Raw genomic sequence first — 21,886 nt, 5'->3', positions numbered from 1 at the left:
CTGGGTAGGTCCATTCTCCTGCTTCCTGTCCACCCCAGATAAGGCCAGAATGAGCTAGAGTCTAGGGCCTCCTTTGACTCTGTCTTTTTTCTCATTCTGCCTTCTATGAGTCCTTAAAGATTCATTCTTACTTCCTCCAACACAAGTGGCTCCAGGTCTGGTAGACAAGCATCTACCTCTCCAAATCTGGTTCTTGGGTCTATGCCTGGCCCCCAAATGCCAGTACTGAGATCATTTCTGCCAGAGCTGCAGAATATCAGGACTCCAACCAGGGCCCCCATCTTTCTGTTACCCACAGAAGGGGAGCAGGAACAATGATAAGACAGGAGGCGGCAGAGGCTCATGCCTTGGTGTTGCAGCTCAGAGCTCAAGCAGTGAAGGGAAGAGCATGGGGCAGGGTGCCCCAAGGGCATGCCTCACTTCCCCGTGAGGATTCTGACATGACATTAGTCCCTGCATGCAGAGGCCTTTCCTGAGGTCACCTCCTTTGTCAAGCACTATGAGGGAAAGAGCGTGAGTGGAAGTGGGCCCAAACCCTGGTGGGACAGGCCTCTCCTGTGGCCCTCGCACTGGCTCAAGTCAGGGCTGCAGTTACCTGAGTGGGTGGGTTGTTGTACTTCCTGTCCTGAGGACCCCACATCCTGTGCAAAGAGTCCAAGGAGTTTTCAGACAGTTGCTGGGATTTTCGTCCTGCTCTTCGGCTCTTCAAGTCCACATCCTCGTATGGATTCTCCTTGGGTAGATCTCCTGCAGAGGGGGAGAAGTTAGAGACGGGGAGAAGGGAAGGAGGAAACACATGCACTCACAAATAAACAAGCAGAATTCCTGTGAACCAAAGAGAATGGCTTCTGCCTGGCCCTTCAGCCCATGAGTCATACAGCTGCCCGTCTGCAGTGGGGAGGCTACAAACAGATCCCGGCTCCAAAACCAGAAGCGAACCCCCCCACCCCCACCCCCACTTCAGCTCAGCTTTGTCTGGCCTCTGCTTTATAAATTCAGAGATTGCACAAGACTGGCTCAGCTACCCCTGCCTACACCCAGCCAGAGGACAAAGCCAACACCAGGCGTCGTTCCTTGGCTCCAGTTCCTCTGCCGTGAAAGCCCCAGAGATATACAGTTCAAGGTAGGAAAGGCTTTCAGAGGTCACCAGCCTGTCCCATTAGCAATGCTCCCTGAAGACCACTCTACGGGATGGGCATGGAGGAACACTGATGAACTATAAGGAGCAAGGCGCTCCCAGGCTTCCCTCTCAATCACTCTACCGTGCACCGCTCTTTCAGGGCAGGTCTACCATCCGGTCCACAGATAACCCCCACACCAGAACACTGTCAGTCAAGTAGTGAGATTTCAGTAACGATCTGCTCAATGTACTGCTCTCATTACAGTGTCACTCTAATTCCTCTACTGCTGACCTGGAAAAACAGATTGATCTTCACTCCCCTTTTGGAATAAGCCCTCCTGCTATGACATAGGGAGGTGTGAAAGGCCTGACAGCAGCCTGGGCCTAGGGGTGAGGATGGGGAGTTTTTGCTTTTCAGGACGAATTCTTGAAACCCTGGCAGTAGGCACTGTACTGTCACTACGAGCAAACCTCGGGAAGTTGACAGCACAGTCCCTGCCCATAAAAGCAACTCCTGCCCATAGCCATACCTGCCTGCCTCTTTCCCTACAACCATCCCTGGACGTTGCTACACTCCAATAACATCATGAGCCAGGTCAGTCCTGGCTCAAGCCTGCAACGGATCTGTGGGCACTGTGAGTGAATACAGCCCTCTGCTCCTCTTTTCCTTGTCTTTCCATATCCTCCCTGCCACATCAATGCCCCTGTCTGGGACGTGGGACCCAGGCACCAGTGACCAGCATTAGGCTGTGCTGGGGGTAGCATACAAAGATAACAGGCCTCACTCCTCTTTTCCCTGGTCAGCACCAGAATGGAGCCTAGTGACTGCTGAGCCCTGCAGATGCCTGGATGTGCCTCACACCCAGGAGGAGTTCAAATACCACTTCTCAGGGAGCAGACAGAATAAAGAGCCATATGACTAGAAACAAGGCCACTGACAGTGTAAGCTTTTCTAGGATGGAACACAAAAGAAAAACTAATCCCTATATGCTTACAGAATTCTCAGTTTCCCCCCAACTGGGGGAATCTACAGTTACCCCCCTCAAAATCCCCCAGACTGGGGGGATCTATTTATTATTATCATGAAAAATCACAATGAATTTAGGAAATGCATTCAACAGAGGTAGGGGGAGGGAAGAGATGTGAAGGAAGGGTGCCATGGGAGCAACGCGAATCTCTTGAACTTGAGTCAAGAATGGGTCAAGAAAGGATTTGGGACTGGATGAAGTGATTCCGAGCACCACGCAGAGTCCCCAGCAATTGAGCGGAGTTTTCCTGTAACACAGTCATGCTATGAATATGACTTGTCTCCATTCCAGAGTCCTGACTAAGCAGAGCTGGCCCAGCAACGCTGCCTCAAGAAGCCAAGTATCAAACCTGGCATCCAGCCTACCCTACTCTAGGCACTTAGAGAAGAGTCAGGAGAGACTCAGTACTTCTTGGTCTCCCTCCAAAATATATTCTGTATTGATGAGGTGGGTGGATCAAGGAATCAAGAATGCCAGGACACAATCTTCCTGATAGTGGGAAACAGGACCAGAGCATCACTGCTCAGATGGGGGCAGGAAGAACATTTATTCCAAGCTCATCAAATCCAAACTGCCTTGACCTGGATGACCAGCCAAAGTCCTTATCATCATCCCTCAAACCAACAGGATGACCTTGTCTCAAGTCCTTTAGATCAGAGTTTCTCAAATTACTGACATTTGGGGCTGGGAAATTCTTGTAGTGGTGGTAGCCTTTCCTGTGCATTTGTAGGATGTTCAGCAGCAACCCTGGCCTCAATCCACTAGATGACAGTAGCACCACCTCTGTTGTAATAACCAGAAATGTCTCCAGACACTCTCAAATGTCCCCTGAGCAGATGGATAAATGCATGGATGGGTGAATGGATGGATGAATGTATGGAACGAAGGAGGGAGGGAGGGAGGGAGGGAGGGAAGGAAGGAAGGAAGGAAGGAAGGAAGGAAGGAAGGATGGGTGGATGGTTGAAATTACTCCCCTGCCCCATTAAGAATGACTGCTTTAGACAGATGTTTCTAAACTTCCTAATAGATTCTGAGTGCCATGACATGACTCCCAACACAAACCCTCTTTCCTCCATCCTTCCCTCATTCCTTTCTTCTCCCTCTCACCTTCCTTCTCTTCCTTCTTTCTTCCCCAAGAATCAGAGCCTTGAAAACTGATATAAAATCCAAAGCTCTAAGAAATAGATATAAGGGACTGAGGCCAGGGAAGTAATAGAAGTACAATGTTGATACACATCAGTGACAAGAAAACAGCTGGGAACACCAGGGTCTCAATACTAGTATTGCCTCTGGAAACAAAATTTCAGGAAAGCCTCAATGCCCCTCCTGTCTTCCCAGCCTTAACACCAGCTTCTTTCTTCTTCAGCAATGCTTAAAATCCTCTCTGATATAAGCAGGCCACTAATCCCTTCTCCAGGAAATGACTGCTGGCCCAAGCCCTGCCTCCCCACCCTTAGCTGGGCCTTCACAGCCCTAGTTCACCTGCTACTCTTGACTTCCAAGACTGTTCCTGGCCACTGTTTTGGAACTGTCTCAGGGGACATACCCCCAGTCATTTTTTCCAGAGACTAAGGGTGCCCAGGGGATGGGAATATGCAGAGACCAAGCAGGCCCTGAGTAGAACCACACCTGAACCTGCCAAGAGAAAATTAACCCCGAAGCAATGGCTCAGAATTGGGAGAGGAGGAGGGTTGGGGAAAAGGGCTCCGAACTCCCTCTGGGGAAACAAGACAACAGCAAGGCTGGAGAAGCTACAGCTGAGTGAGTATGGGAAAGATTTAGCAGAGGCATGGGTGGGAGACAGGAAGCCGGGTAGACACCAGACTTTTACCTGCATTCCCACTCACACAGCTTCCTCAAGGGTGGTCCACACCACAATGCCCTAGGAGTGGGAAAAGAGGTAGGCCCTCTTCCCCAGAAGCCTGGACCTGAGCAGCCCCATCACATCAAGCCCAGCTGGGGAAGCCAGAGGTCTCAGCCCTTCCCAGCTTTGCTGATGAGATATGGAACAAGGGCATCGCCAAGAACTTCTGCTTTGCACTGTTTTAAAGGGGCTTGTCAGAGACCAAACTTATCACACTGATCCTCTCAAAGGAAGAAACCCACCCCACCCACCCAGCCCTGCCCCCATTTCTCCCCACAGCAACTTTGGTCATTAACCACATGTACCAAACAGCACTCACTCAACACACACACACACACACACACACACACACACACACACACACTGGAAGAACCAGTTAGGGACAAAATGTGTGTGAATATGCATAGGCACTGAGAATTTCTCCCAACACAATCCTAAGCTTCCTGACCACACCCTGATTAGGGCCCAGTCTACAGCTTCCCTGTCAAAACCTCTCCCGGTTTGAACCAGCTGTTTCTCCTGGTTCTCAGCTTCTTCCCCTCCTTCCCAAGGTGGAGAGAGGGCCAGGATAAAGGCCCAAATCCCCCACAACACACTCTGGGTTGCAGCCTCAATGCTGTTAGGTGCCCTATGTTCCTTACTACCTTCCTGCCTGGGGACAAATAAGAAGGCAGAAAGAACAGAGGTTCAAAACGCTTTGCAGTCAGGCTAACTGGCTCTGTCCCCAGCTCCCATCCCGTTCAAGTTCCTGGAAACTCTCCCTCAGCCCCAACTAGCTGATGGGAGTGGGAACCTCTGCAGGAATGCAGTCCAGGCTCCCTGGTCAGGCGCCGAGGCCACTCCACATAACTCCCTAACAAGCTGCTTCCTTGGGTGCATTTTTAAGTGTCAGGCTCAAAATGCAAATGATTATAAGGCTTTGTAGAATAGCAGCATCTTCAGGGGCAGATGTCAAATTGGACAGGCGAGAATTAACAGCCCCAGAAAGCAACAAGACAGTAACTTTATTTTTGAACCCCTCTATTGCAAATTAGCAGGATAAACCTCAGCCTGTTTTAGAATATCCCACCACAGGTCCCCAGGCATCATGCCTGGTGTGGGCAGGAGGCCAGCAAATTCCCTGAGGCCCCTCATTCAAGTCCACTGCTCACAGAGAAGACATGTTAGTTTCTGGGCCAACTGATACTCAACCTCTAACAGACCAGAAACTCCAATCCAATCAACTGGTCCCCAAGATGGAGATTTAACGTGAATGCTCCCTGCCCCCCGCCGGCCCCATTATCACACACCCAAAACAAAGCTTTGTCTGTCACTGTGCAAGCAAGGCAACATAAGAGTTCGTTAATCCAAACAGAACCAGAAACGACCTTAACCTCATAGAGCACAGGCTGGGCCAAGAACAGAGAGAAGGCTCCTGGGAAGTCCTAGGCACTGGTCAATCCCAGGCAAAAGTGAAACTGACATTCAGAGTTCAGCAACAAAGGCCCTGGTGAAGCCTTGGGGGGGGAGGGGGCTCCAAATTCTTGGGCCTGTCTCCGGGGAAGGAGAAGGGGATAAATCAACCAGAATCTGAGAGAGATATTCTCTCTTGTACTTCCCTCTAGCCTCCCTGGTCAAGTCTAGAAATTCAGACAGCACTGTTGTGGGGGATACAAAGGAGGAAGCCATATCCAGGGCACTGAACTAACTACACCCACACCCCACAAAGCAGAAGCAAAACCCAGGTGTCTGGGTCACTCCCCTGCCTTCCCTCTAACACTTTCCTGAGTACTCCTCCCGTACTCTCTGCATAATGCTCCAAAGATCCAGAAGCCAGGTGAGCAGCTAAGGAATACACCCTAACTCCAACCTCATCCCATACCAGCCCTTACCCCCAGCTCTAACTCACACATTCAAGAAGCATCCAAGCTGCTCCTATATTTCTTTGCCTCCTCATACAACATCCCAAAGTGGCAGTAAGTCCCCTCTACTAAGTGAAGAGACTGAGACCCAGACATACTTGCCTCTCTCTCCCTCTTCTCCCTAACCTGACCTAAGAAGGCCCAGAGAACAGTTCTGTTTCCTAGGACAGTGCCCCTCAGATTCTCATCTCCCCCTGTACCACCAGATATGGTCCCCAAACAAGCCCAGACAGAGCCTTGGATCATGGAACTCTGCACAGGGAGAGATGGTTGAAGCATCCCTTTCTCTTATTTCAGTTCAGCTGATACAAAACATTTCCCCGCCTGAAATGACAGGACAGCACAGAAAGGCTGCAAAGCCTTCTCAGAGAAGAGGATCACAGTGTGGGCAGTGCCTGGTCTACTGGGGGAAGGGAGTTAAGAACCATAGCCTCCTTGGCCCACTGCAGCAGCCACACTGGGTGCTCTGGAGGGCCCTGGGCAGCAATAACACATTCTGGTTTCTTCTAAACTAGAGGAAACAGAAATGTATCCTGAAACTGGAGTGGGGAGGAAGATGGGGATATGGAGCTGATCCCCACAGGTCTTGACCTCAACTCTGGGTGACTATATGTACAATGCTTTTTCCCAGGGTTAAGAGAAAAGGCCTCCCTCCCTAAACCCTTTTGCTATTCTAGGGACCTCAATCCCACAGTATTCCTGTTATGACCTAATTTTGGATGGCTATATACTATACATTCTGCTCCTGGGGAAGCAGTGCCTATGTGGATCCAAGCACTGCTGCTATTTCCCCAGAAATGCTGGCCCAGCAAGTTATCAGGAGAAAACTATGAAACTGGTGGCAAAGATCAAATGAGGGAATAGACGACCCCCTCTTCCCAAGATTCTCTAGTCTTAGGAGAATCTGGAGGGTTCTCCATTAGGGCCGTTTTTCTCTCTAATATGTTAACTACGAACTTGCAAGGGTCTCCAGCCTCAAGGCCTAACACAGAGATGAGACAGAGCCAGAGATGAGAGAGGAGGGGTCAAGTGCACAAGCACACTGCTTCTCTTGAGTGACACTCACACACACTTTACTCCAACAAAACTGAAGCCCCACTAAAGAGAATGAGACCAGGATTCAAATAAAAGCCCAAAATAAACCCAACGCAGCCTAGACTACCGTTTTTTTGTTGACCCTGGAACACAAGTTTGCCAACACCAAGTCCTCCCAGTTGTTGAAGGACAATTCTCCATGGTATTTTACATTTCTGACTTTTGAGCAAGGGGAAGGACCTATCCAGACTGTCTTTTCAAAGATGTATAGCAAACAACCTCAGAAGGTAGAGATAGTGCCTTCCTCCAGGGAAGAGGCGGTTTGTTTCCTGGCCAGAATAATAAAAACAAGACCTCCTTGTGGGGCAAAGGTTGGGCATGTTTGCTAGCCACCCCCTGGAAAGACTGGGGTTCCTTCAGCCTGAAGTTCCTCCTGGTACACAGACCCACATGTAAGTGCAGTTTCAACCTGGACCTCCTCCACACTGCCTCAGGGGACCTGGGAGCAAGGGGACCCATGTGCTGCCTGCTGTGCCAAGAGTAATAAATCCTTTGACTGTGATCCAAGAGTCTTGTGTCTTCGGCCAGCATCTGTGAAGCCAGGGAAGGCTAAACTTGTTAGTATGCAAGCAGAATAAAATCCCAGATGCTTTCTTGACACCATTTACTTTAAGAGAAAGTAGAAGAGATATATATTAAGGACCAGGCACTGTGCTAGGTACTCTGATATACATTTTATCTCATTGAATCCTAACAATAATCCTTTGAGGTATTATTATTATTTTTTTTTTTCAACGTTTATTTATTTTTGGGACAGAGAGAGACAGAGCATGAATGGGGGAGGGACAGAGAGGGAGACACAGAATCGGAAACAGGCTCCAGGCTCTGAGCCATCAGCCCAGAGCCTGACGCGGGGCTCGAACTCACGGACCGTGAGATCGTGACCTGGCTGAAGTCGGACGCTTAACCGACTGCGCCACCCAGGCGCCCCGAGGTATTATTATTATTATTATTATTGTTGTTGTTGTTATTAACGTATCATCATTATCACTTTATAAGAGGAAACAGGCCTCAGAAACGTGATTTGCCTAAGATTACACAGCTAAGGAAGGACATACAGCTAAGGAAGCCTTCTGAAAATAAAAGGAATGATATGGTTTTCCCCTTACTGTGGTCCCAGAAGCCCTTTCAGTTTCAGTTCGTTCAAGGTCAGGCTTTAATATCTTAGCTGCTCAGTCTTTTCCAAGATGCTTCCCCTGATGCCCATTTTCTTGAGAAGTTCCAGAAGCTGGGCCATGTCTGCCCCCAGTGAATGAAGTGGAACCTGGGAGTGTCCCTCCTGTTCCTGTTCTGCAGCCCCCAGAGATAAGCCAGCCCACCACCTCTACCACAGCTTACCCACAATATCTTCATAGGCATTTTCTTCTAAAGTGCTTTTGGATCCAAACTTGGGTTGGCTCTCAGTACCATTCTCAGTGGGAGAAGAGGGGTACAGGGACTGGAGACTGGATGCATCCTCAAACTCAAAGGATTTTCTGTGGATAACAAGAGCATGGGTCATTTCAGCAGAACTAGATTCCAACCGCCTCACTGGGGGAATGGCCATGGGCAACAGCAAAGACCAGAGGTCCTCCTCACAAACCAGCTACCAAGCAATGTATCAAGGTGGATCCAAACTTACCATTCAAATGAGAAGATAAATGGTCTGAGAGACCCCAGCCTCGGTGCCTGCTAATCATACCAGTAACAAATCCCACAGCTAAAAAGGGTGCGATGTATCAGATGCTTTGTCAAACACCTTGCTCATGGACCTCATTAATCTTCACAATGCTGCTACTAGCTATTGTGCCATTTTATGAATGAGGAGGTGGAGGCTCAGGGAGATGAAGTGACAAGTGGCCGGACTCACCGAGGCTGTCTGACTCCAGGGTCTGAGCTTTTGACCTGGGCCTCCAAGCCCCGGAGCCTATCATCCTTGCGAAGTATCTGCCAGTACCACAGAATGGAGTGCCTGTTCAGCCTCTGGAGCCTCCATTATGCCCGCATCCTAGCAAGCGCTCCTGCTCTGAACAGGTAGTAAGGGCTCAACAGTGGATGGGTGATGCCCAGGGCTGTTTGGGGGTCAGGGAATCAGGTGGTGATAGGTGCATCGTTAGAAGAGGAAGGGCTGAGATCTCCAAACAAATCATACCATTTCTGAGGTGGACCAAGGAGGGCAATTTGCAGCCAGAAGCTACTTCCAAGACCCAGCTTCCCTTGAGCTAGTCAGCTGCTCCTTTCCATACTGCAAATAGCCATCCCCTCTACTACAGAATTTCAAAACCACGGCTTGTTAGCTCCTCAGACAGCTTGAGCCCACAGTACTCTCTACTCCTCTCCTCCGTTATCTAAGACTTGACCCAGGTGCGTCCTCTCCCTCTCCAAGGCAGGTCCCAGCAGACTCCTGGGGAGGGGGGAGAAAGGAAAGATACTGACTGAAGACCTCCTCCCATCCATTAACACCTCCCTCTTCTTTTGGTTACCATTAGATATTTCAGCCTTTCTCTCTTGTTTAATGAACAACTTCTCAGAGTCTTGGGGTGCAAGTCAAGGACTAAAGGTGTCCTAAAAGCCACATTCTGTTCTCAGCTTGCCTAGCTATCCTGTAGCACTTGACACAGCTGAACACTCTACACCGGCACCCTCCTCCCTTCACCTCCATGACACAGTCAACAGCTTCTTTGGCAATTAGTTTTCAGGTTCATGTGAGGGATATACCTTTTCCACTTGCCTTTTAAATGCCAGAGTCTCTCAGAGTTCTGTCTTCAGGATTCTTTCTCTCACTCTGTGCTCTCCGGGAGCCAAATACTGATGGCCATTGCTATATCTACCATTCCTACTATGATGGCTCCCAAGTCTGTCTCTGACCTAGACTTCTGACCCAGTTAAATATCCAATGATTAAGTGCAGTGGTTCCTGAATGTTGGCTCACAGATACTGGCGGTCTGAGATCAAGCTTTCATTAACATATATACTGTGAGGTCAACATCTTTTGCAGATAGTTCTCAAATATACAGATATACAAATCATGTTCAGCCAAATTACCCTTGAAAATCCCTCAGGAAGATACCACATTGAAGACCAACACACACTGTCTTTAATTAAGACTAATATAGTCAGTTTCTCCACAGATTTATTTTTAACAGATTTTTTTTTTTTGGTTGAATACCAAAAGAAATACTTGGTTGGTATTTTTTAAATAAAAAATTGTTAAATATAAGAATCATGCCTGACACAACCGAAACAAACTTACCATCTCATGCTCCTCCAGGGAATATGCCACTGTATGAATAGGCAAATAAAAGAACTTATACTTTTTGAATGGTCTCTCTTTTTTTCCAAGAGCACAGATTTTTTAATTTGCTATGTTAATTATTATGTGAAGTGACTCCACCATATATGGTATATGTGTGTGTATATATTATATATAAATGTAACATGTACACGAGTATGTGTTAAACCTTCGGGCTGATATACTCTCCCACATCCCCTTTTCCACCTAGCTAACTGCTTTTTTGTTCTTCTAAATTTAGCTCAACAACTCCCTCTGTAAGGAGGCTTCCCGCACTCCCCTGTCTAATTTAGCTGCCTCTTCCTCTGGGTCTCTGTAGCATCCTACACTGACATGGATCGTGTCACATAGAGCATCTAGGATTTATCTGTGATATACCTCCTGTACCACATCAAGAATGGAAGAATAGAAGAACCGTATCTTATTTGACCCTGTGTCCCCTTATCCAGTACAAGGTTTAGTGCATGGCAGGCTCTAGATGGGTATTTATAGAAATGGATAAATCAGAACAAAGCAAACACTCCTGGCAGGCTGTTAAAGTCTTGAGAGCCAGTAAGCATGTTGGGGTAAGCCAAAACATAGGATTACCCTTAGCCCAGGGCTCTTCTGGCCCATGCACCTGAAACTTTCTGATGTCTTCCTCTCATGGCTGAGCAGTTATCTATATGATGGTATCCCTGAATGATATGCTGGGTGTAGCCTGAAGTATTAGGCCCGACTGAAGAACCCCGAGAAGTAAAATAAGCCCAAATGCCATCTGACTTTGGGTTAGAAGAGAAAGGCAGTGAGGGAGAAGCAGACAGGCCTTTCTAAGGAGGCGGGCTCCCGCCTACCCCAATTCAGAGAATAAGGTGTCTGTCAACTTTCACAACCCTAGCAGCTCCAGTGCCCAGTCAGTCACTATAACTGTGGAGACAGCCCAGGTAGTCCAGGGTCAAGAATGCTGAGACTGAGCAGGAAGCTAATGACAGTGTCAGGACAGGCCATTCTTGAACGTGGCCAAAAAACCAGTAAAATATTCTTTGACACCTTTTTCCATCAGTCTCCCCTTTCACAATCCAAGGATCTCCTCTTCCTAAAGGCCCAGGATCCCTAAATGGCCAGGCAGCCCTCAGGAGAGAGAAAATCATCTTAAATGTATTGATGCTACTATGTTAATGGCAACATGCAGTATTCAGATAATGATTCCCTCAAGGAAATAAGTTTCTAATGCTGGCATTTCAGGTAGTCATGAGACTAAGATCCTACGTTCCTCAAAGGACTGCCCATTCTATCTAAAAGTAAGGTGGTCCTACCTTTCCCACAAGGACCAAAGCAGTTCCAACAGGGCTCAAGACGTAGCCCAACTCTCCCCCCAAGGCCAAATCCAGCCCACACCTTCAGTAGACAGCATTTGGAAGAAGCATTTTCATCCTCCCACTCACGTTTATGTATCCTTATCCTGCAAGAGCAGAACAATTTCTTTTTCACCTAATTCATGTCACCACCTGACAATTACTCACTGCTTCAGGATCCATGAAGCACTTCTGACTGTGACCCACAACTACAGTCTGCTTTCGCATCTTCCATCGAAAAGAAAGCCACAGTACCCAGCTGTGAAGACACTGGAGGAACATTCGTTACCTGCTCTGGGACTTGCGGTGACCACGCGTGTCCTTCTTGGGTCTCCGGGTGACTGGAGGGGCTGGGGTGGAGGGCAGGGGGGGTGGAGCAGCAGGTGTGGGCGAAGGAGGTAGACCATTGCTTGGCTTACTCTTGGGATTCTTGTCAGCCTCATATTCAAAGGTGCGCTTGGGTTTGGGAACAGGGTTCACAGCGGGATCAAGGGAGCTCTTTGATGGCAGCAGCTGGGAGCTCAGGCTATTTCCCGGGGTCCCTGGCTTAGTGGAGCCACTGCCTTCTCTCTCCAGGGGTGGGCCTGCCTCCACCCCAACTCCAGCCACTCCTCCTGCCCGGTTGCCAGTGCTCACACTCGTGCTCCCTGTCAGTTCCTCCAAGGTTCCCAAGGTCCCAGTCTTCCTTTTCCCTCGGTCTACACTGTAGCAGCTGCTGGGGAGCTGGGGGAGTCCCCGGCCTGGCTGCTCCTTCAGGGCCTGTTCAATTTTCTGGATCCGACTCAGCACTGCTGAGCTCTCTTTCCTACTGCCATGCCCCCTGAGGAAGGCACTGGGCTCACTCCGGCCTGCCCGTCTCTCTAGCCGGTAGAAAGAGTCCCGGACAGGGAGCGCCTCTCCCTCCTCCTCGGTCTCAGGGTAGGAACACTCTGAGAAGGTCCTGCTCATCCTCCGGAGGCCCTTGAAATCAAAGGTTTTTTCTGAGCTGCAGGGGGATGGCGCCACGCTGGGACAGCCTTCACTGACCGCCCACTCACCCCCAGAGCCCTCCCGCTTCTCCCCACACATGCTCATCCTGGGCGAAGCCTCTCGGCGACCCTCCCATGCTGAGATCTTCTCCCGGATGCCCAGGCTATGGGCACGGTTGCCAGTGCGGTTCAGAAAGGAGCTCCGTGAGCCGGTTCCCGGCCCCAGGGATGGGGTGCTCTGGGCAAGGGGGAGGCAAGCAGCTACTCCCTCTACATCCTGGGCTGCCCCTTGGACATTCTCCTTCTGGTCCTCTCTCTTGCACACTGAAGGGCTTCTGTCCAAATAACTGAAGTTGGTGGCCTTGAGAGGACAGATAGGTGGTGAAGTGTCTGGGGAGTGAGCTTGAGGATTTGGGGGTGAAAGATCACGGGGGTGCCAGTCCTTGAGGAGCAGCCGGGAGCTGGAGCGGCTTGGGTACCTGCAGGCTGACGTTTCACTATCACTGAATGGGTAGATGGGACTCCTTGGTGGGGAGAGAACTGGAGGTGGAGAGACTGACTGAGACCTAAAACCAACAAAAACAAAAACAAAAACAAAAGGAAAAGAAGAGAAAATGGCAGTGAGTGGCCCGACAACCAGAGGTATGGTGTTACATTTGTAGAGAGCTAAGTAACTCTTTCCTACAGGACGTTCAAGCTCAAAGTACTCTATTCAAGTAATACACCCCCAAAGCCATCCTCAAGGAAAGGAACAGCTCCTTATCCACAGCAGGCCAAACTCAATGGGTCTCTCTGCCCAGTTCAAGCCCAGAGACCCTGAGTACCATCTGGAGCAGAAGCCAGCTCTGTGTCAGGTGAGAGGATCCCCAGAATCTACATCTGCCAACTAGAGCACAGTAAGGCCAGTGGTGTCTGCAAAATATTTAGCCATCGGCCCTCTGAAAGACAAAGCACAGATCTGTAATGTTTGCCAACTTCCATGGTATAAATATTCCTATTGTGGCTGATTTTAAGCTACCAACATGACCTCACTGAATGTGACATTGGGAAGAAATGCTAGTGATCAGTTCTCAGGAGCTGCTAGAAAGCATCTCCAGCACACTACTTCCTGCAGTGCCCCAAATATACACCCAAGTGCTTTGATCTGTCTCTTTAACAAAGCCCTGTCTCCCCTGAGACTTCTGTTACCACCACAACATATGCAGCTCAGCTTGAGTCCTGACCAGAATTCAGATCTCTGAAGGTCTCAAAAGGATCAGAAGGGTCCCTCAAGAAAGAGTCCTCTTGGCCCTGTCAGTGAGGATGCCCATGGGGAAAGGAGGCCAGCTCCTCAGGCAGCTCTACCTTCCAGCAGTGGCATCCCTTCAAACAAGCACTGGCCACTTCTAGCTCTAAATCCACACATAGATCTTATCAGATATGAGGAATAGTTCTAAATAATACATACTGTTAACTCATTTAGTCTTCACAAAAACTCTGTATAATAATTATTGTTTATTATTATCTTCATTTTACAAATGAAAAACACTGAAGCCCAGAAAGGCTAAATATCTCATCCAAGGCCCCTCAGCTAGTGAGGAGGGAAGCCAGGACAGGAATTTACGGTATATGATGTGGCCCCCTCTGAAGACGAAGCAGTGGCCTCTGCCATCTTTGTCAACTGCCTAGGCTCCAGGACATAACTCGGCAGGAACCATCACAGCACTGGGCACAGCCCTGTCTCAAACAGTGCATTTATAAGGATCAGGGACCTCTTCCCCTCAAGACCTCTAGACCTCTCCCCTACTAGACCACGATTTCTTCCAGGTGGAAGGACACATCCTCAGTATCTGTAAGGTGCTCAGTGAATGAAGGACAAATAAAGAAACAAAAAGGTAAAGGTGAGCTTATTGACAAGAACCACGAGAGGACTATCTTTTCAGTTCACTGTCAACTTCCGGCCTTCTTCTCAAACAATTTTAGTTCAAAGACAGCAGGGTTTTTGCCAACACCACATACTACAAAGGCCTACCTGACCCTAACACCATGGGCCTTAAAGCCGGGCAGTAGCCTCATAGGCTCCAGAGTCCCATGCCATCCACAGGAAGGCAGCCAGCTGCCCTCAAGCCAGCCTGCTGTCACTGCTTGCTCACACACAGAAAACCGTAGCTTGGGTGAGTCAGGGATTGGCGGACAATTCCCTGTTGGGTCATAGCCTCTGGCTGCCCCCGATCAACAGGAAACCTCAACATGCTTAAGTTGTTTTTAAAAGGGCAAGTCAAACAAGAGCCATCCCACGTGTACATGGGCACAGATGAGAGAAATTCAGTGCCCAGCCAAGCCAATGACCAAAGAGACTCTGCTCAGTAAGGACGTGTGAAAAGAATAAGCCTCAGCGCTCCCTAGAGTAGGCAGCAGCAGGGCAATGTGCCAAGCTTGAGCCTGGGGAGATCCCAACCTACTCACAATCGAGGGAGGCCTGAAGTCCCTCATTTATTTCACAGAACCATGGATACAGAAGGCCATCAGTCCAGCCCTGTAAGCCAGTAAAGTCTGGACTACACAAAGGATTCTGTTTCAGCTATTCTCAATTGGAGGTGGGAGAAGATGCCTTGAATAGAAAACAACTTTAATTTGTGTTTTTTCATTCAACAAATACTTAGTGAGCATCTACTATGGACCAGGCTCTGCTCTAGGTGCTAGATATAAGAATAAACAAAAGGGGCGCCTGGGTGGCTCAGTCGGTTAAGCGGCCGACTTCGGCTCAGGTCATGATCTCGCGGTCCATGAGTTCGAGCACCGTGTCGGGCTCTGTGCTGACAGCTCAGAGCCTGGAGCCTGTTTCAGATTCTGTGTCTCCCTCTCTCTGCCCCTCCTCTGTTCATGCTCTGTCTCTCCCTGTCTCAAAAATAAATAAAACGTTAAAAAAAAAAAAAGAATAAACAAAAGAGACAAAAATTCATGTCCTTGTGAAGTTTAAAATCTAGTGGGAGATGACAGGCATCTAATGAGACTCAGAATCTCTTAGGAAGCCTTTTGATTATGCCTCATTGCTCCAGACATTTTGATATGCTCCCTTAGAGATGCGTCTCCTCAAACTCCCAAGATGAGAAGTCATCAGGCCATGAAGCCACTGTACTTATGGGGAGTAGATGTGTGTGGCACAGTTCCCACAGGTGGGAAAGAAATAGGGTAAGGATCTCTGGTCTGATTCCAGCATGATTTCACAACAAATGGCTCCCTAACTTCCCGTAGTAGTTCCAGCATGGAGAAATCTCCACAAAGCAAGAAATTCTCTCAATGCCTAAATGCCTACCCTGCTGTAACTAAAGTTTAGTTTCCCTCCTCGCATGAATCATCAAATAGAGAAGAGACTGACCCTTGCCTTTAAAGGCCCTGGTCTCTGTATCATTGCTGAGCTGTGGCCAGAGCTATAGGTATTCCTTGCACAGTCTCACACACAGGCCAGGCCCCAAGTGCTGTATCAGCTTGGGATGAAAAAAGGGGCCTGGAGCCCAGGCATCTCCAGGTTCATCACTCACTCCAGGGTTCTAGGAATAAATTTGTAAACAATATAGATAAGCCCTTGCCTTCATGCCATTCTCACTTAACTCTCCCTGTTTCTAATTCTACCTTTTTAGGAATGTGACCTTGGGCAAAGCTGCTCACTCTGAGCTTCCAGTTTCAATCCCTCAAAACCGATCCAACTACATCATTGGGTTGTCATAATGGGCAAATGAGACTATGGATGTGAGCTGATATCGTACACTGTAACTCACTATGACTGTAATTATCGTTAGTATTAAGTTTTTCACTTAATGGTTATGCTAGGCCAGTTGTTCTCAACAGAGGGTAAGAACATTAGAAAGCCTTAGGGTTCACATTTCAGCATAGCCACTACCAAGTTACACGACTTTCAGCAAATGACTTCAACTCTTTAAACCTTAGTATCTTGATCTGTAAAATGGAAGTTAAAAAAGCACACATCTCTGGGGATTATTGTAAGGAATAGAGACAACATATGTCAAGTGTTGAGCTCAGTGGCTAACACATAGCAATCAATCTTAGCCAGATAATAACTAATATTAATGAGGGGCTCAGCACTCAGAACAATTGCTTGGCAAACTTTTTCAAAGAGCTTACCTTTGTTCTTAGATTCTAAACATCTGGGGTGAAAGGGGAGGGAAGTAAATTAAAAATGGCTATAAATCTTTTGCAGCTCATGCTATCAAAAGGTGGATTCTATTTTTCTGCCCCTTAAATCTAGGTTGATCTTGTGATATGCTTTGACCAAAAGAATGGAGTAGAAATTAAGTGAAGTTCCAAACCTGAGGCCTCAAGAGGCCTTGCAGAAGCCCCCTTTATATACCTAGAATGCTACCCTGAGAATGTCATGTAAGGAAGCCAGTCTAGTCTTTTAGAGGACAAGAGGAGCACAACTGAGGTCCCTGCAGCCGACAGCCTGCCTCAGTGTGAGCCTGACACGTGAGTCTAACACGTGAGTGAGGTCATCTTGGATCCAAGTGAACTTGGCTACATGAGTGACTCCAGAGGAAACCAGTGGAGGGACTGCCCAGTAAATGCACAGAAACGTGAGAATAAACTGTTCTAAACCACTACGTTTTCGGGTGGTTTGCTACAATGCAACAGTAAAATGATGCAGGTGGGAAAGGCCAGCCTTGTGTATAATTGGCCTGCCCTATCCCAGTGCAAAACCACTGCCCTGGACCTTCCATCCCTGTGCCTCTCCTCCACTTCCCCATAGAGCAGTTGCTGGTCTCGATGGTCTTGGTCTTGGATCTCCATGGTCTTGATGTTTGGATCTCACTCTCTTTACTAGGGGCTCTGGCACTCTTCTGAGAATCTCCTCTGAGCATTCCCTACAAATGGAGCTAGTTCTGTAATCCCAAGAATAGAATCAGCTTCCATTAGTCTTTGCCCCCCCCAAAGTGGCCAGTATCACAAAGACAAGAAATAATAAGCACTGGCGAGCATATGGAAAAAAGGGAACCCTTGTATACTTTTGGTTGGAATGTATATTGGTACAACTACTGTGGAGAACAGTATCAAGGTTCCTCAAGAGATCAAAAATAGGGGCGCCTGAGTGGCTCAGTCGGTTAAGTGTCCGACTTCGGCTCAGGTCATGATCTCACGGTCCGTGAGTTCAAGCCCCGCGTCGGGCTCCGTGCTGACAGCTCAGAGACTGGAGCCTGCTTCAGATTCTGTGTCTCCCTCTCTCTCTGACCCTCCCCCGATCATGCTCTGTCTCTGTCTCAAAAATAAATAAAACATTAAAAAAAATAAAATAAAAATAAATAAATAAAAATAGAAGGGCACATGGGTAGCTCAGTTGGTTGAGTGCCTGATTCTTGATTTTGGCTTGGGTAATAACCCCAGGGTCATGGGATCAAGCCCTGCATCAGGCTCTGCATTCAGTGTGGAGCCTGCTTGGTCTTCTCTTTCTCTCTCTCTCTGCCCCCCTTCCCCGCTAGTGCACTCTCTTTCTCTCTCTCTCTCTAAAATAAAATAAATAGAAATGCCATCTGATGTAGTAATACCACTACTGGGTATTTACCCAAAGAAAATGAAAGCAATAATTCAAAAAGAAGTATGCACTTCTATGTTTATTGCAGCATTATTCACAATAGCCAAGATACAAAAGCAACCTAAGTGTTTATCAACAGATGACTGGATAATGAAGATGTACACACACATATACCAATACACAGTGGAGTATTACTAAACCATAAAAAAGAATGAGATCTTGCCATTTATGACAGCAGGGATGAACTATAAGGTATTATACTAAATGAAATAAGATAGAAAAAGACAAAAACCACATGACTACACTTATATATGGAATCTAAACAAACAAACAAATCCTTAAACACAGAAAACAAACTAATCATTGCCAAAAGGGAGGGAGGTGGGGGGATGGGCAAAATAGGTGAAAGGGATTAAGAGGTACAACCTTCCAGCTATAAAATAAATAAGTCACAGAGATGAAGAGTACAGCATAGGGAATGCAATCAACAATACTGTAATAATGTCGTAGGGTGACTAGACTCACTGTGGTGAGAAAAGCTGTTGGTGCAGGATGAAAGCAGGCAAATTCAGGAGCAATGTCCTTAAGCAAGCAGTAAAGGGGATGGGGATCCAATGTCCATCTAGAAGGGTTGCCCTTAGACTGGAGAATCCCTTTTGTTCTCACTCTCATCCACCTGGGCTGAGTATCTTCTCACATAGTCTCATCCCTGTGCTGCTTTATGCTTCCACCATTGGCTTTTACTGCTTTCGTGTTTTCCAACTCATTCCACAGAGGGGAGAAAAGATCCAGATTTGTTCTTTGTTTCCCGCTCCTTCAACCATATGTACCCAGCTCCTTCCCCAAACACACAGATCTACATAATGACTAAGTCCTACCAATTTTACATCCTTCACATCTCTCAGATATGTCCCCTTCCTCATCATCCCCACTGCTGCTACTTCTTTCAGATCTGATCTTTCACCGGGACTATTGAAACAATCTCTTAATCTCTCTCTCTGCCTTCAACCTTAACCCAGTTCTCATCAATCCTCTTATCTTCTGACATCTTTCTAGTAAGGGAAACTCCTCATGCTTGACACTCCCCACTATCCACAGAATGAAGTGCAAATTCATTGACATGGATGTCAAGGCCCCTCATGATCTGGTCCTTATTTATTTTTCCTCTGTCATCTCACTATTTTTTCTTACATGCAATCCTGTATCCTACCCACATCAAACTCCTTTCCCCTATTTATTTTTTCTTTTGTCATCTCACAGTCTTTTCTTACATGCAATCCTGTATCCTACCCACGTCAAACTCCTTGCTTTTCATGCTTCTAGGCTTCCCACGTTGTTTCCTTTGCCTGGAATGCTGGCTTGGTCACTTACATATCTCTGTAGCTGCACTCTGGAATCTCTCTTGATCCTACTCCCTTCATCCAGGTGGAGACAGCTATGTTTTGATGCCTCCACTGAGCCTGTAAAAATGTCTGTTATGGTACTTGTAACATGTTATTGGACTATATTATTTCCTCACTTGCCTCCCTTACTAGACAATGAATGGACCTAGTTGAAGGTGGTAACAGAGTCTTATTAATCTTCGTATCCCCCATTCTTTGTACTGCATCTAGAATTTAGCAGGAATTAATGTTTATGTTGAACGACTAAATGAATGAATAAAAAATAAATGGTTAAAACTTAGGTCTCCTTTTGCCTGCCCAGGACAGGCACAGACTTCCCTGCCTCCCCCTCTTGTTGATATATGACCTGAAGAACAATACAAAAAGTTACACAAAGCACTCAGTGCAGCCCAGAGGGCAGGTGACAGTTCCCAAAGCCCTCTCCCATAAGGCAAAAATCATATAACAGACTAAGAGTCTAAAAACCTGGGTTTCCTCTGGTCCTGGTCCCATCACTTCCTGGATGTACTCATGGAAAAGTCACCTAAATCCTCTGTGCCTCAGATTCTTTATCCATAAAACAGGAAAAACACTTGCTTGTGGCTAAAATGATGTACTTTTCAAAAGTGCTTGAACACCATAAATGGCTCCAGGAATATAAAAGAAATATAAAAGTAAATACAACACAGCTAAAAGACATCTAAGACTCTGCTCTGATCATCTCTTGCTCTTTATTCTAAAATCCCAGGTTTGCCCCTGGGAAGGCAGACACTGTGAAACGCCACACTCACACCACTGCCTTGTCAGCAGGCAGCCAGATCTGCTCTCGGCACAGGCGCGCATGCCAACACCGCAGCATGGGACTGGCCAAAACCAACATTTACAGAGATAAAAGGAGAAAGAGAGAAGAAAGGGGAGAGAATGCAAAGGAGCAGAGGAGCATAAATACTCACATACAGACAAATATATAAGACAAGTGAGTAGGAAACAAAGAGTATGAACTAAGGGTATGGAAAGAGAAATTTAAAGAAAAATTTAAAAAAAAAGAAATTTAAAGAAAAAAATTTAAAGAAGAAAATTTAAAATTTAAAGTGTGTGTGTGGGTGTGTACATAGACAGAAAGTGAGAGTTAAAATGCAAACTATCAAACTATGTGCCCTTTCCTCTGGTATTATTTTATAAGAATACAACCTAACCCTTCGCTTAGTGATCTGAGCCATTCTCCAGTAATATAGCAGCAAGCATTCATGCTGAGGGATGCCAAATGTACCCAAGGACTCTTTGGGAGGGAAGGCTATCTTTAATTAGTCCTTGATGACAAGAGATTTCTGAACTCAGCATGTTCTGGTGACAGGGCTTCTGAGAGTATCAGCATCAGGAAGAAAACCAAGTTGGGGCCAGTTGGGGAAGGTTCCTATGGGTCCAGGAAACAGCCCCAGAGGTACCAAGATGGGCTGTAGATCACATCAAGTGAGGCTGTTTACAGATTAAGATTATACAGAGCCCAGCTTCCAATATGCTTAGTCTTTACCAAACAAGTGTCCAGCCTGCTTCTGAATGAAACTGCCTAGAAGTTGGCCATCCACCATTCTCGGGCTGTTCAATGAAGGTGGGCCCTTGTTGGCTCAGTGGACATCAGGATCCTACCACCACGCAGTGACTGCCCCAACTCTGGAGGTGACATTCACACCGTATTCCCTCAAGGCCATACTCTGAGTCACACAGGAGGAGAAAGGGGAGGAAGTCTGCCTGAATCCTGTCAGCAAGTCCCAAAGTTTGTTCCCCAGGCCAGAGCAGGTGCTCAGTTCAATAACTCCCACTGAGATCCCACTCTGGGATGGTCCTGATAAAAAGCCAAAGGACAGGGAAACTCTCACAACTTGGACTTCCTGTTCCCAAAGCAACCTCATCTCAAATGGCTGGACCCCCACAACAGGGCCCAGGACAGCCTCATCCACCAAGTGGGGCTTCATATGAGCCACCATCTCTAGAGATTCTTGAGATCAATCACAGCTTGTCAGAGTAGGTAGAACAGTAGGTAGGGTCAGAGCAGAACCGGAGTCAACTTTTCACTTCCAAAAGTACATCTAAGAATCTACCAAAGTCACACCTGCCTGCCTTCCAGCTGGTTTCTAGGGAAGCATAAAGAGGATTGGTGAGCTCTTCTCTGGGGGGGGCCCTAAGTCCCCTAAGTAGTACAGAGCAGTTACAAGACAGAAGCCCTCCCTGAGGCAGGTAAAAATTATGCCTTACAGGAATAGCTCCCGGTAAAAATGAAACTGCTTTACAAAACAGAACCAGGTACTATGCAAAGCCAACAAGGAGAGAAATGTAGTTTCAGGAAACCATATTAAAGATACTTGTAATGGTTTTAAAATATGGTCCCCCAATTCTCTGAC

The 21,886-nt window shown here is 47.4% G+C and overlaps 1 protein-coding gene across 9 annotated transcripts in view; it reads right to left on the bottom strand.

Annotated features, from left to right (window-relative positions):
* DENND2B (DENN domain containing 2B) overlaps window positions 1-21,886 on the bottom strand; it is a 178,302-nt gene that overhangs the window by 21,402 nt on the left and 135,014 nt on the right. For all 9 annotated transcript variants that reach the window (XM_049650549.1, XM_049650532.1, XM_049650517.1 and 6 more), the window contains 3 exons: window positions 11,903-13,147; window positions 8,347-8,483; window positions 596-747 (listed from right to left, as the gene is read on the bottom strand). In XM_049650549.1, the coding sequence (XP_049506506.1) occupies window positions 596-747; window positions 8,347-8,483; window positions 11,903-13,147 (1,534 nt within the window). The remainder of the gene's footprint in view (window positions 1-595; window positions 748-8,346; window positions 8,484-11,902; window positions 13,148-21,886) is intronic.

Source organism: Panthera uncia, chromosome D1 (genome assembly GCF_023721935.1).
Source record: "Panthera uncia isolate 11264 chromosome D1, Puncia_PCG_1.0, whole genome shotgun sequence".
Classification (NCBI taxonomy): domain Eukaryota; kingdom Metazoa; phylum Chordata; class Mammalia; order Carnivora; family Felidae; genus Panthera; species Panthera uncia.
Note: the sequence above shows the minus strand (reverse complement) of the source record. Positions and strands in the feature narration are given on the sequence as shown.